Raw genomic sequence first — 14,641 nt, 5'->3', positions numbered from 1 at the left:
AAAAAAAAAATTGATAGATTTGACCTGATCAAAATTATAAATATTAGCTCTGAGAAAGACCTAGTAATGAAGATGTGAAAGAGAGACTCAGAGGCCTCGTTAAATCCTCAGGTGACTTGCCTGTGACACCCTTCCTGAAATCTGGGCCCAGGCTGCCTTGCCAGCTCATGAACGCTGCCCACTGGGCTCCTGACCTACTTGTGTTTCCTGCTCCAGCAGACAGGCTCCAGGGCCACACCTTTGCCTAGGCTGTGCTCTCACCAGCCAGCTCTAGAATGCCACTCAGCCTCCAGGGCAGAGCTCCAATGCCTTCCAACGCTGCCCCAGCCCCTCCCCAGGCCAGTACAGCCGAGCTCAGCATTCAATGCTCACTATACCCGTCTCATCTGGCATTACCAGGGAATGCCTGAGGCTTCCCAGGCAGCAACACAGACCCCCTCATCAGCATCCTGCCAGTTAGAGAACTTAGCAGACAGGAGGCACAAATGCAAACATGCTGAATGAACACAGAAGCTGAATGCACAAGCTTCAGGCAACTCTGGCCCAAACAAGAGGCAAAATGTCCCATGTTCACGGCCCAGAGGTTCTAGGCTTTCCCTTCGAAGAGAATCCCTTGATTCCGTCACATTGCTAGACCCAAGATGGTTCCTGTGAAGAGTCCTGCCTTGCCTCTTAACCCCTAAAATATTCCTGAGAGCACCCAAGCTCCAAAGAGTCTGGGTTTTTATAGAATAAATGGAGCTCTTTGAAGAGAAGCTGTCATTCCCTTCTGAAGGGCATCACTTGAGTGTGCAAGGCTTGCACACTTACACTCACACATGAGCTTCTCACTGCCCCCTCACCACATTAACAGCTAGGGAAATGTCGCACAATGGATGGAGAGCCACTGCTTTCCAACTAGATTTGGGTTTTAGACCACGGCCTATTGGGCTCTGCCAATTTCTATGCTTAAACCCTGATCTTTGCATTTCAATGCACTACTAAAGGCCACTGAGTGTTTAAATGACACCCTGGGAGGCTGCTGTAACCGAGGGGAGGATGTCTGATATCCCAAACGGTCTTCCGAATGGGCGTCCAAATAACACAGGCAGAACAGACTGCTGGATGGGGGTTGCAACTGCCTTTAAAACTCTAAATCACAATCTGTCGTCATCTTACTCATTTACGTACTTGTCTCTTAGATGGACCTGACCTTGGTCTGTGTCTCTTCCTGCGCACTGTGAGCCCATGAGGAAAAGGACTTGGTATGCTTGTCAGTGCCATTTCTCCAGTGCCTCTAATGGAGGCTGGCCCATACAGAGCAGGTACTTGAAAAATCTCTGCGAGTGAGTGAGTGAGTGAGTAGTGGAATGAATGAATAGATAACACATGCATGCCTGCCCCAAATGGACTGCTTGGGAACAGGGCCCTCCCTTCCTAGTGCCTTGGCACATGGTGCCTGCCCTGTGTCTAAGAATTTTTGGCCTAAGAATTTCTAATTAACCCTACATGGAGATGACATTCGAACCGATTCTACACACTGACAGAGTAAGGCAGAATGAAGTGAAGCGACAAACAGCCAGGTCGACATAGAAGGATGAGGCAGTGGCCAATGCACTCAGCATTGCCTTGCCCGGAAGGGAGAGGGGCCCCAGGCTCCCAGATGCATGCCCACTCCAGCGGGTGCCTGCCCGAGCCTACTTGAGCTCCTTCAGCTCGCGGCTGACATCATTCTTCTGCTTGCGGGTGTCATCCAGGCTGCGCAGGGCCTCGGCCAGCTCGCTCACCGCACGGTCCCGCTCCCGCCTCAGGTTGTCACACAGTGTCCTGGTGGAAGGAGCAGAGGACAAGGTCACCTCAAGGGGCACGGGGAAGGGGGCTCCTGGTCTGCAGCGGATGGCCTGGCCGCCTCACTCCAAATACCTGCTGGCACCTATCCCATCCCCAGATGCACAGGAGCACTTGGGAATCTAGGGGTAAGACCACCTAGGCCAGCCCCAGTGCATGACAGAGGGAACGTGGAGGACCTGGGCAGGGAAGAGACACCTCCACAGTCTCCCAGCAACAAGTGTCAGGTTCCCAATGCCCCGTTTCACCCTCAATGTGCCTGGGGTTAAGGACCACCCTCTGCGCACACTCACTGTTCTAATGCCAACTTGGGGGGCCAGGGGATGGCTCTCCTCTGCATGAAGCACCCCCCACCTGCCTGGCAGGCCTGTGCTCCAGCACTACCACATGTCTCATATCTACCCACAGGCAGAGCTTTCTAGAGCTGTCCCTGTACCCTGCAACTAGGATGGGAGCCCCTTCGGATACCAGCCAGTCCTCATGCATCTCTGTCTCTCTTAGCTCTGTGCAGGTGCAAAGTACGAGCTTGGCAAGACTCCATGAAAGAGGACCCCAAGGAGGTGGAAACAGATTACCTGGCTGTGGAGAGGCCTGGGCTCTGTGCCACCTCCAGAAATGGATATACCCAGAGGACTGGTTCCTACCTCTCCACGGCCTCAAATCTCCCCCAACCTCAGTCAGAGCCCAGCTGAAGACTGCCCCCTGGAGACAACTGTGGAAGGGGTCCGAGCAGAAGCAGACAGGGAGCAGCCCCTGGGCCTCCCTCCCCTTGCACTGAGCACCTAACTGTGCTCTCCATTAGCAGGGCCTCACCACCTAGCCATCCTCATCTCCTGACCAGCCCCTAGAGACATTGGTCTCTCCCCTGACAAATCACAAGAAATCTTTTGGAAACCTCCCAAATAGCAAGACATTATCCCACCCCAAACATCACCACCACCATAGCTTCTCCTGGTTCCTCCCCAGCCAAGGATCAAGCCCACACTGCTTGGCTTCCCTTTCAAGGCCTCTACACCCGCCCCTGGGAATCTCACCAGCCTGCCCTCCCCATGACTTGCCCACGTCCCTGCCCTGAGCACATTCCACAGGTCCCCTCCATCTGCAATGCCCTTCCCCCTTTTCCACCTGGAAAAACCCCACTCATGCTTCCAGTTCTAGCTCGAATGCCACACTCTCTGGGGAGACCTCCCCACACCCCAGGGAGCCCTGCATGCCCCCCACAGCCCTAGAGCTCAGTTACACATCTTCCTCCCTCACTGCCCTGCCCGACCAAGCCTCTCCCAAGGTCTCCTTGCTCCAGAGATCTAAGACCCTGACACACAGTAGGCGCCCAGTGAATACTGCTGAAAGGACACACTTCGGATGTGCTCTTCTCATCAGAAACCCTCAAATAAAAGAGGTCGGCCTCGTGCCCCTTCACAGTGGTCTCATGTGGACATAGTACACACTTGGGACACCTAGGTCTGAGTGAGATGGGAGGGAGAAACAATGGAAAATTCTAAAACTAAGAGGCAAGGCTAGGGCATCAACTAGGGGTGAGAAAGGAGGAGCCCAGGTCCCTCCCACTTTACCTGGACATACAGTAAATGATTCTGACCCTCCCAACAGACCCTAGCAGGTTCCGGCATCCTGGGGAGACGCGAGCCCACGCCAGCTCGAGGGCACCCCGTACCGGATGCTGTCACGCTCTGCTACGATCTTGTCTCGCTCCTGGAAGGCCCAGTCCCGCCGGCACTTGGCCACATCCGCCTCCTGGAGGGCTTCCTTCAGCTCCTGGCACAGAGCCTTGCACTGCTTTCGAAGGATTTCAACCTCCTTGTTGGCTCTCCCAGCATCCATTGTCACTGTGTCTTTGATCTGGTGGGAGCAAGGGGCAGGAAGAGGGAGAGGTTGCTGAGCCTCATGGACCAGGAGCGCCTCCCACCAGTGCGGGGGTCAAGGCTGAGGCTCTAGGGAGCTGGATGGAGGGAAACACAGAGCCCATCGCAGCACACCCCCTCCACCCATACCCCCAGTGACTACACCCCACAGCCACGGTCCTATTAACCAGCCCCCCCAGCCCCCACCATGTCTGTGATCCTATAATCTGGCATACTGTGTTATTTTTAAAGACAAAAATACACCAGTATTCCTGCTGGTGAAGTGCTGTGTATCTCAGTTCATTTAAAAAGCTGAAATCCAAAGCATTTGCATCTTGACACATCCCTAGAGAGTTATATGCTCCACCAAAAATTTCAAGTCAAACTCTTAGTAGCACTCATATGAAAAGCCCCCTCCACACCTTTATAATCCTTAGAAAACACAGGGAAATGACGGATGACAAACCAAGTGTTTACTGCAAGAATAACTCCTCCCCCCGCTCGAGGCTTTCCAAACACGCAAAAGAGAAGCACGACAGCAGAGGCGCTGATGATACTGGTGTCCCCGCCCCGAGACTCTCCACCCCCAAGTGCTAGGACACAGGAAGACACACACGCACAGGAAGAAAGCTTCCGTTCCCTCTAAAGATCATTCTCCAGACAGCAGGAGACAGCAGCCTCTACAAAAACGTGTTCAGAAAGATCTCAGACATAGAAAACAAGAGAAGAGAATGAAGTTGACAAGAAAAAACCTGGAGTCGGTTGATAATTCCCCTCATCTCTCAAAACAGAGGCAGAGGAGCTCAAAAACAATTTGCACAAAAAGAACCATCAAAACTCGAGGGTGACAGTGCAGTGGCAGGCTTTCCTCAGACCTCACAGTTCCTGGGAGTCATTCAAATCATTTCAGTTTTGATTTTTTTTTCAGCTTTACATGGTACGCCGTGTTTGTTTAGTTTGCTATTTTCAAAAAAAAAATCCTTCTTAAATTTTCATTTTAAAAAGAATTATTTGGGGGCAGGGTACAGTGGCTCACACCTGTAATCCAAGCACTTTGGGAGGCCAAGGCAGGCAGATCACATAAGATCAGGAGTTTGAGACCAGCCTGACCAACATGGTTAAACCCCATCTCTACTAAAACTACAAAAATTAGCCGGACATGGTGGCATGTGCCTGTGGTCCCAGCTACACGGAAGACTGAGGCAGGAGAATCGCTTGAACTTGGGAGACTGAGGTCTCAGTGAGCCCAGATGGCGCCACTGCACTCCAGCCTGGGCAACAGAAGGCGACTCGGTCTCAAAAAAAAAAAAAGTGTATTAATTTAGTCAAGAATTTATGATAAACAATACTTTCAAAAATTTACATTATATTTGCTGTTTTACAATATATTTATGGATGGTGTTAGAGCTGACACATTACTACGTGGATTCCCTGAAAGGTTTCTCCACGGTGCTCTGGATGAGCATCTAGGAGGGAGGCCCCAGGTACAGACAGGACGAGAGGCAGCGCAGGAGGTGGGCAGCTCCCCCAGCCCACAGCTCCCTTCCTTCCCCTGGGCCCCACACCACTGCTGGTCTCCAAAATGAATTCATCCCCAAAATACTGCTTCCTCATAAGGAATACAAGAAGTACTATACTTAGCCTTAGTGACAGGGGAGAGGGAAATGAGGTACCTTAAAAAAATGGTAAAATTTGGAAGCCCAGAGGACCCAAGTGACGGACTGATTGATTCTGATTACACTGGTGAGGAACTGCAGGATCTAGAAGTGACTCGCCAGGGCTCCCCCATCCTGCAGAGCTGACTCGTGATCAGTACTGGCTCCTCTACCCCAGGCTGCTTCGGCATCAGATGTCAGTCTGAGTCTGCTCTAAAAGCGCCACCTGCAGTCTCTTTCTTCCTGTGCTGGGTGAACAAAGGCGCAGGAAGAGATGGGCTGGTCTTCACAAGACACTTGCCAGACCCAGGCATGAGGCCAGTGAGAAAGGCCTATGGGCTGCAACCCAGTCCCAGAGGGCCACAGCCCACTCGAGGGTCCCAGGGGAAGATGGGGCCCGAGTGTGGAGTGGTGCCCCTGAGCAGACGGCTCTCGGGTGAGGGCACCTCCCTCTGCTTCCTGGGAAGCTTCTCTTGCTACAACAGCCCTCTGCCTCTAAGTTCTGGAAAGGCCACTGCTGCCTTGCCTTGTTCCCTGGCACTGTCCAGTCTGTCCACCATAGCTGAGCTCAGCTCCTCAAGCAGGACCTATAGCTGCACGTGTAACTGCATTCAGGGCAGCAGACGGCAGGAGCGTGGGGGGCTGCCCTTCTACAGACGGAGCTCGGTGAGCAGGGCCCGTCTGGGAAAGTGCGTTGGAACCTGGGAGATTTCTGCAACAGACAGCAGTGGCCTACAGCTTCCAGTGGTGCCGACCTCAACTCCCCAGGCAGTTCCTCCCTCCTCCTGGGAGCAATGAGCCTTCCCCGGACAAGGTCAGCTACTGGCCTGAGGCAGGAGGGCGGCCTTGGGGGAGATCCCGAAGATATCTCTCCCCTGGGAGTCGGGAGGAAGGAGGCGAGGGAGGCGAGGGCACAGCCAACCTGGCAAAGACCCTGACAGGCCCCCGGCCTCCCCGTGCGACCTCTTTGCTCCCTCTTTGCTCCCCCTTTGCCTCAGCCCACTCAGAACACAGAAGGGAGAGAGGGCATAGAGAAAGAAAGGGGAAAATGGAGCAAGAGATGCAGATAGAAGACAGAAACGTGCAAGCACGATGCCAGAAACTGAAGCCCAGCCCTCGGGCTGAGCAGGATGAAGATGGCTCTGCGGTGAGGGAGCTAGACCTGCCAGAAGGCCCCCCACAGCTGACCCCTGACAGGCAGCAGCCAGTGGGGTGGCGGGGCCAATCCCCAGGGTGCCTCACTGCCCACCCCTCCTGGCCTGCTCTTGCCGGTGGAGAGTGCTCTCTTATCGATGAAGCCAGACCAACTTGAGAAGGAGCTGAGGATTTCAGTTCTCAAAGCTGATGGGGCAGCAGCGGGGGCTCTCTCCTGCCTGCTGACTCGGAACGGGGCCTGGAAAAGATCCCTGCCTCAGCTGACAGGTGCACTTGCTGCCCAGCCAACACCCCCTGAGGAGGATGGAGGCGGGCTCCAGGCTGAAGGGCTCGCCTGAGTGCTGGGAAAGCAGTGGCTGCCACAAGGACATCAGGCCCGGAGGTCTCATTGCTGGATGCCAGCACCACAGGAACTCAGGTGTTCTTTGTGCATCTCTGTGCTTTCTACATTTCTACAGTCTTCATGATTAACTTCGAAGATCTCAAAACTTGGCCAGGCGCAGTGGCTCAGGCCTATAATCCTAGCACTTTGGGAGGCCAAGGTGGGTGGATCACCTGAGCTCAGGAATTCGAGACTAGCCTGGCCAACAGGGTGAAACCCCGTCTCTACTAAAAATACAAAAATTAGCTGGGCGTACTGGCAGGTGTCTATAATCCCAGCTACTCGGGAGGCTGAGGCAAGAGGATCGCTGGAACCCGGCAGGTGGAGGTTGTAGTGAGCCGAGATCGTGCCACTTCACTCCAGCCTGGGCAAAAGAGGGAAACTGCATCTCAAAAAAAAAAAAGAAAGAAGAAAGAAAATCTCAAAACTCCATCCACACTGGCTCGCTGTCATTCCCCAGGCGTGTGTCTGACATTCTGTGACATTTCAGAGCAGTTACTGACTTGGTCATTTTCCAAGTTTCCTTCTTCATCATTTTGTTTTCCTTATTTGATATTGACATTTTCCCCCCAACAATTATGTGGTCAGATACCAGGATGTGAACATGAGTTCATGGTTTTTCTAGGATGATTACCAAGTTCTAATGCATTATCTTTACTTATAAAAATTTATACTAATAGGCTTTTCAAAAATTTCATTGCAGTAAATATTTCTCTTCACACTGGCTTTTGCCTCAAGGGTCTGGAGAAGTCTTGGTGGTTCCCTGCATGAAATTCTCATTACTTGGTTGGCCCATTTTTACCCACAGAAACAGTTTAATGAGGTTCACCCTCATCCTAACAGAGTAGTAAGATTCAGATGGGCATAATAATGAATGTCCATCTCAACCCACTGTTGCTTTGTGCAGGCACAATGATGTATTTTCTATATTGAATCATTTGTTCATCATGACCACCATTCCATTGTGCAAATGAAGAAACTGAGGCTGGCTGGGTGCAGGGGCTCACGCCTGTAATCCCAGCACTTTGGGAGGCCGAGGCAGGAGGATCGCTTGAGCCCAGGAGTTTGAGACCAGCAACATAGTGAGACTGCATCACTACAAAAAAATTAAGAATTAGCTGGGTGAGCTGGTGCTCGCCTATAGTCCCAGCTACTTGGGGGGCTGAGGTGGGAGGATCACTTGAGCCCAAGAGGTCGAGATTACAGTGAGCTATGATTGTGCCACAGCACTCCAGCCTGGGGAACAGAGAGGCTTGTCTCAATAAAAAAATAAAAAATAAATTAAAAATAGAAACTGAGGCCCAGAGGCCAGGCACAGTGGCTCACCAGGCGGTGAATGACACTTGTAATCCCAGTACTTTGGGAGGCTGAAGCAGAAGGATCGCTTGAGTCCAGGAGTTCGAGACCAGCCTGGCCAACATGGCAAAGCCATGTCTCTACTAAAAATACAAAAAATTAGCCGGGCATGGTGGCACATGCCTGTAATCCCAGCTACTTGGGAGGCTGAGGCACGAGAATTGCTAGAACCCAGGAGGTAGAGGTGGCAGTGAGCCAAGACTGCGCCACTGCACTTCAGGCTGGGCAACACAACAAGACTCAGTCTCATTAAAAAAAAAAAAAAGAAAGAAAGAAACGGAGGCCTACAGAGGTTCGAGACCACATGACTGAGGAGGGCCATCTCCCAGCAAGGGGCCTGTGTCTCATGCATTCCCCACATCCCCTACCACTGCCCGGGCCTGACGAGGAGTTGCTGTCGGTTGAAAGACATGCTGGTCACCCCTTGGGCATCACCTGCCTCACACTTGGTACAGCAGGACCTGGTAGTAATGATCCAATGCATACCAGTCCTGCCAATCTGCCTGACCTTTAAACGCCTTGCTTTTTGCTTCTCATAAACCACCTTTGAAAGCTGCATTCTAACTGACCTGCACAGAAAGGCAGAAGAATAGAGGGATGTGAATATCTGAGAACTATTCTGATAGGAAAAAAATCTGCTGTGATCAAGTCTAGAAGCTCTAATCAGAGCCACACACAACATAGACTGAAGGGAATCCCCATGGGCCCATCCAAGCCCCCACAGGACTCAGCTAGACCTAGGGCAAAAAGCTGCACGATGAGGAGAGGTTGACAGGTAGGAAGGAGACAGAAAATCCACATTGGCCACCAGGAGTTGAGCTAGGTGGCCCAATCCAATGCTACCAAACATCCCAGCCCCCCAACCCTGGAGGTGTGGCCCCCAGAGAGCAAGGCTTTAGGAGAAGAATGTTGGGCTCAGCCTACTAGCACATCTTCCCAGCAGGAGCCTGAAATACTTTTTCAAGAGCAGACTCGAGCAGACGCACACTGCTGGTGAAAAAGGGCCCCTGAGGGTGCTCTTCCAGACACAAGAGGCCTAATGTATCTATGGCTTTGGGAACTTGGCCTTGGTATCTTGCTTCATAATAAGCAAGTCCTTGAGATATCACTGACTTTCAGCATGGGACTGATCTGCAATTACGTAGCAATGGGTTTGGGTGTGAGAGTGTTGGTGTGTGTCATCTGACTCTTCCTGGTGTGTAAGCTCTGGGCAGCCACGACTGTGTCTGGGTCTCCCTCCTCTCGTGTCCCCTGTAATCCAGACTAGAGCTGGGCATTAAGCATGAGCTCAGGAGTTACCTGGGCAGTGTCTGATAACCCAGCTTGCACTCAGGCCACCAGTGAGAAGCCCTTTACTCCAACTCAGGAGGCTTCTAATCTGGACACCATGCACTCTGCAGCACCTCTTCCCGGGACGCTGTAGGAAAGGCTGAAAGCCAGCCACCGGCCCACCCACCTACCTGCCGCAGTGCCTCCATCTCCTCATTGGCCGCCTTCTTCTCAGATGTGCTGCTCTTGAGCTTGGACTCGGCCAGCTCCACTTCGGTCTGCAGCTTGTCCAGCTCAGAGATGACCTGGTCACGCTCACTCATGATGAGCTTGTACTCGCTGTACACAGCGTCCCGCTCCTCCCTGTATTTCTCTGACTCCTTCGCTGTCTTCACCTGCGTGGTTCTCAGCTCGGTCAGCTCTGACTGCAGCAGCTCCATCTCCCACTGCAGGTCCTTGTTCTGCGCAGTGGCCTTGTTCAGCTCATGGTGGATCGCCTCAAACCTGGCGAGAGAGGCAGCGAGACATGGGAGGGGCGGGGGCCCTGCCCGGTCAGTGGCCGGCTGCACTGCTGCCTCCCGCCAGCTCTACTGTGCTGGACAGTCAAGCGTGAAGTTTCAAGTGAAGTCACTCTCTCCACCCCCAAGAGAGAAAAGTCACGGAGTACCAGTGCCCCCGGACCTGGAATTTTTCTCAGCCCTTTACAAATGCCAGGAGTTGAACTGAGGACATCATGCCCTCCACTCCACTAGAAACAACAGCATATTTCTCCCACAGTCAAGCCACATTAATTTTTTAAAATAATAAAAACAAAACAATGCCAGGATAACAGCATAAAGAGGCCTTAACGATCATTTAGTCAAACCGCCTCATTTCACAGATACGAACAGTACAGCACTGTGACAAGGTCATCAAGTTCACTCGAAGAGCACAGCTCTGTCCTTCCAGGCGGGGGGGCATCTTCCACACAGGCAGCCTGCAAATCAGAGCCCATGGCTCCAGACCAGCAATTCTCAGTGTGCTCCATAGACACCGGTTCTGCATGGAGCTCCATTACCCCCAAAAAAGTATATTATCTGATGACTTATGTTTGGGAAACTCTGCATCTTGGCCCCCTCTTGGAGAGTCTGTCTACTGCACAACACCACACTGAAGGCTCTGAGAAGTCCTGCAGCAGAGACATCTGTCTGGGTTCAACCTGGCAATGCTCAAACCTATTTATCCCCAAAGAGCACTTTTCACGTGAAACTGATACATGCCCCAGAGAACTGGTGATTCACAGGCACATCCTCTACAAAACACTGTCTGAGGGCATATATCACATCTCTAAAGATGACAGAAGAAACATGCCCCAGATAATTAACTTTCCTATTTGCTAGGTGGGTGACTACCACAGAGGGGAGAGGCACATGGCAGTGACCAAAGAAACAGGATGCTCAGAACACACCAGTATTTATTAAGTATTGTGCAGAGCAGTTAACACAGCAGACCTGAGATTTCTACACGCTCAGAAAGGCCCGCTTGCAAGGCTAACCACTGAATGGTGTCCGTGAACCTGAAGGTAAACAGGGATGTTCAGATGGGAGGAGGGAGCCACAATTCCCAAGACAGATTCGGTGTCAAAAAAAAATGTTTCCTGGTCAGAAGCATTTTTTGATTGAAAAAGCACAATAACTTGTGCTGTTCTCATCCCCTGGAGGCGGCTGGGAACCTTATAGGACCCATTTGCCCCCAGCCCCCCGTGGCCCTAGCCCTACCTCCTCAGAGAGAGGGCGCACTGGTGCTGCAGCTGGATGGCCGTGTCCCTCTGCTGGGTCAGCATCTCTGTCTGCTTCAGCAACCGCTGGTTCTCCTCCCCCAGCTGCTCCAGGCGGCTCAGGTCTGCGTTGTGGATGGCGACTTTCTCACTGTACCTCTTACGAAGGGCGTCGTAGTCCTTCTTGACCACCTCCAACTTGTCCATGGCTGTGTCATATAGTTTGTTGAGAATCTCGGATGACCCGTTGTGCTTCAACACCTGGAGACCAGACAGTTTCACTTACCAAGGGTCTGGGGGAGGTGGTGGAGGAGACCTCCCACTCTCATTTTTGTCTATCTGAGGGTGAGACTGATGACGGAGGGGGGGGTCACCCTAAGGCTTTTGAGAGTCTTGAGGTCCAATCCTCCAGGCCCTGCAGTCAGACTGGGCTGATTCATTTAGATTCACTCAGTCACAAGTATTCACTAAGTATTGTGCAGAACAGTTAACACTGCTGACCTGAGATTTCTATATCCTTAGAAAGGCCTGCTTGACCCTACCGAATGGCGTCTAGGAACCCGAACAGTAAACAGTTCTCTAGGCTGATGTAAAACTTTTCTTCCAGTGATATAAGCAGCTCTGGTACCGAGCCTGTACAAACAAAGTGGCTTATGCTGAACACCTGCTTTCTTCTGGGAGTCCAGAACCTGGGTACATGCTAGGCAGAGGTTCCTACATGACCAGCCCCCAGTAAGACACTTGGGCACTGAGTCTCTAATCGGCCTCTGTGGACGCCAGCACTTCTTGTGTGTTGTTGTGATTCCATGCTGGAGGAATTAAGTGCATCCGGTGAAACTCCACCAGGAGAGGACTCTTGGAAACTCAGGCCCAGTTTCCCCCGGACTTTGCCTCACGCGCCTTTCCCCCTTTGCCGACTTTGCTCTGTGTACTTTTGTTGTAATAAATGTCAGCCATTGAGTATAATTACATACTGAATCTTGTGAGTCCTCCCAGAAAGTGACATAGCCCAGAATCAGGTTATGTAAATCGGACCTGAAGACTCTCAAAAGCCCTAGGGTGACCCTCTATGGTGTAGGGTCCCCCCGCATCCCATGCAAGTACCTAATATGTCTAGCACTGGTCTAGGGGCTGGTGATGCCAGACAGGACAGAAAGAGGCTGTGCCCTGTGGGCCTTTTATCCTAATTTGGAGGGTGTGGACACACAGATAGGCCAAATAAAGTAACTTCAGAGCAATGTAAGAACTATCAAGAAAATAAAAAATAAAACAGAATAATGGGCTGGAGAGAGCCATCTGAGCAGCAGAGTGGAGGGCTGTGAGGGAGGCTAAGGCTGAAGAGGCTTCTTGAAGAAGGTGACTTCAGAATTCAGAGGCAAATGAAGACGAGCAGCGAGAGCACACCGGGCAGAGGGGAGGGCAGGGGCAAAGGCCCAGAGGCAGGGCTTGCAGGCGTGTTCTAGGAACAAAGAGAGGGGCAAGGCGGAGTAGCAAGAGCCCAAAGCACAGGGGGAGGTGGGTTCAAAGGGGACCTGGAGAAGTGGGTGTGGGCATGGGGGTGGCCATGGCCGCAGGCCATGTGAAGTCTTCACTTCACAGTGAAGACTGTCTCCTGAGTGAGACAGGAAGCTGTGGAGGGTTTTAAGCTAGACAGCATTCTACTCTAAATGACAGGCACTAAAGTTCATTTGGGGTGCTGTTATAGAGAAAAAAACAAACCAAGAAGATGAGTTAAGAGGTTGCCAGGGGGGCTGCTGACTTCGGCTAAGCACCTCATGGGATCTGAGCCCTGAGGTGAGTCACTCCACCTCTCTGGGTTTCAGCTTCCGGATTCCTCAAATGCCAAGGCTAGACCAGGAAAGCTTGTCTGGCCCTTCCAGCTCCAACAGCCGAGGAATCCCCTGGCTCATTCAGTGGGAGCCTGGGTTATCAAGTGTTTGCAGCCTAGAGAACCAGAACCTGGGATGATGGAATATTCCCTTTGGAGTTAGGGTCAGCTCTCAACAAACACGAAAAACACAAAAAGCAAAAGAGCGCTTAATTTAAAAGTCAGAATCATAGCAACAAGAAAGTAAGGTCTTCCTCTAAGACCTAAGCATTAGATTCTAGGACTGTAGACTCTTAAAGAGGAAGTCAAGGAAGAGGGAGAAATGGAGGGAAGGAGGGAAGAAGGGAAGGAAGGAAGGGGAGGAGAAAGGGAAAGACAGAGAGAGAAAGAGAGGGAAGGGAGGGAGGGAGAGAGGGAGGGAGGATTGGTTCATTTCAGGCTCATTCTTTTTCCTTTATTTATTTTTAAAGCAGAACATTTTCTTTCAAGGGAAATCTTACTAATACACCAAAAATACAGAACTTATTTTAAAAAGCAGTACACAGGTATCTCAGGCAGTCAAAATCTTCACCGTTTTGTAAAATGGCGTCACTGTTGCAAAACAGGAATGCACACTGAGAAATAGAACCTCACTGACAGTGCCCACTCTACATCTAAAATCTTTCTTTAAAAAAAAAAAAAAAAAAGCCCTGGCCAGGCACAGTGGCACACGCCTGTAATCCCAGCACTTTGGGAAGCCGAGATAGGTGGCTCACCTGAGGTCAGGAGTTTGAGATCAGCCTGACCAACATGGTGAAACCTTGTCTCTACTAAACATACAAAAATTAGCTGGGCGTGGTGGCAGGCACCTGTAATCCCAGCTACTCGGGAGGCTGAGGCAGGAGAATCACTTGAACCCAGGAGGCGGAGGTTGCAGTGAGCTGAGATCACGCCATGGCACTCCAGCCTTGGTGACAAATGTGAGACTTCGTCTCAAAAAAAAAAAAAGAATGGGCTCACCCATGACTATACCCGGTCAATGAAGGACACTCCTGACATCTGGTCAACCAACACCTTCTACCCACGTCTGGAAAGTTCCAGCATCTAAACTGGATTGCCCTGATTGGTGAGCAATACCTCAAAAATGCCAATTAAAAATTACTTCAGGCCGGGCGCAGTGGCTCACGCCTGTAATCCCAGCACTTTGGGAGGCCAAGGTGAGCAGATCACAAGGTTGGAAGTTCGAAACCAGCCTGGCTAACATGGTGAAACCCTGTCTCTACTAAAAATACAAAAATTAGCCGGGTGTGGTGGCAGGCACCTGGAATCCCTGCTACTCAGGAGGCTGAGGGAGGAGAATTACTTGAACCCAGGAGGCGTAGGTTGCAGTGAGCCAAGACTGTGCCACTGCACCCCAGCCTTGGCGACAGAGCAATACTCTGTCTCAAAAAAAAAAAATTACCTCAAATGTTTTACTCTCTAAACATCCCCTAAGCCAAGTGAGAACCCCATTGGCTCCAAATGAGTCTGGTTTGCTGGGGAACAAAGGAGACTGTCATTGCCTGAGTTCCCCAC

The 14,641-nt window shown here is 51.5% G+C and overlaps 1 protein-coding gene across 3 annotated transcripts in view; it reads right to left on the bottom strand.

Annotated features, from left to right (window-relative positions):
* DLG5 (discs large MAGUK scaffold protein 5) overlaps window positions 1-14,641 on the bottom strand; it is a 135,643-nt gene that overhangs the window by 41,588 nt on the left and 79,414 nt on the right. For all 3 annotated transcript variants that reach the window (XM_054435604.2, XM_054435606.2, XM_054435605.2), the window contains exons 6-9: window positions 11,261-11,520; window positions 9,695-10,007; window positions 3,500-3,684; window positions 1,681-1,806 (exon numbers count right to left, since the gene is read on the bottom strand). In XM_054435604.2, coding sequence (XP_054291579.1) covers window positions 1,681-1,806; window positions 3,500-3,684; window positions 9,695-10,007; window positions 11,261-11,520 — 884 coding nt within the window. The remainder of the gene's footprint in view (window positions 1-1,680; window positions 1,807-3,499; window positions 3,685-9,694; window positions 10,008-11,260; window positions 11,521-14,641) is intronic.

This window comes from Pongo pygmaeus, chromosome 8, assembly GCF_028885625.2.
Source record: "Pongo pygmaeus isolate AG05252 chromosome 8, NHGRI_mPonPyg2-v2.0_pri, whole genome shotgun sequence".
Taxonomy (NCBI): Eukaryota; Metazoa; Chordata; class Mammalia; order Primates; family Hominidae; genus Pongo; species Pongo pygmaeus.
Note: the sequence above shows the minus strand (reverse complement) of the source record. Positions and strands in the feature narration are given on the sequence as shown.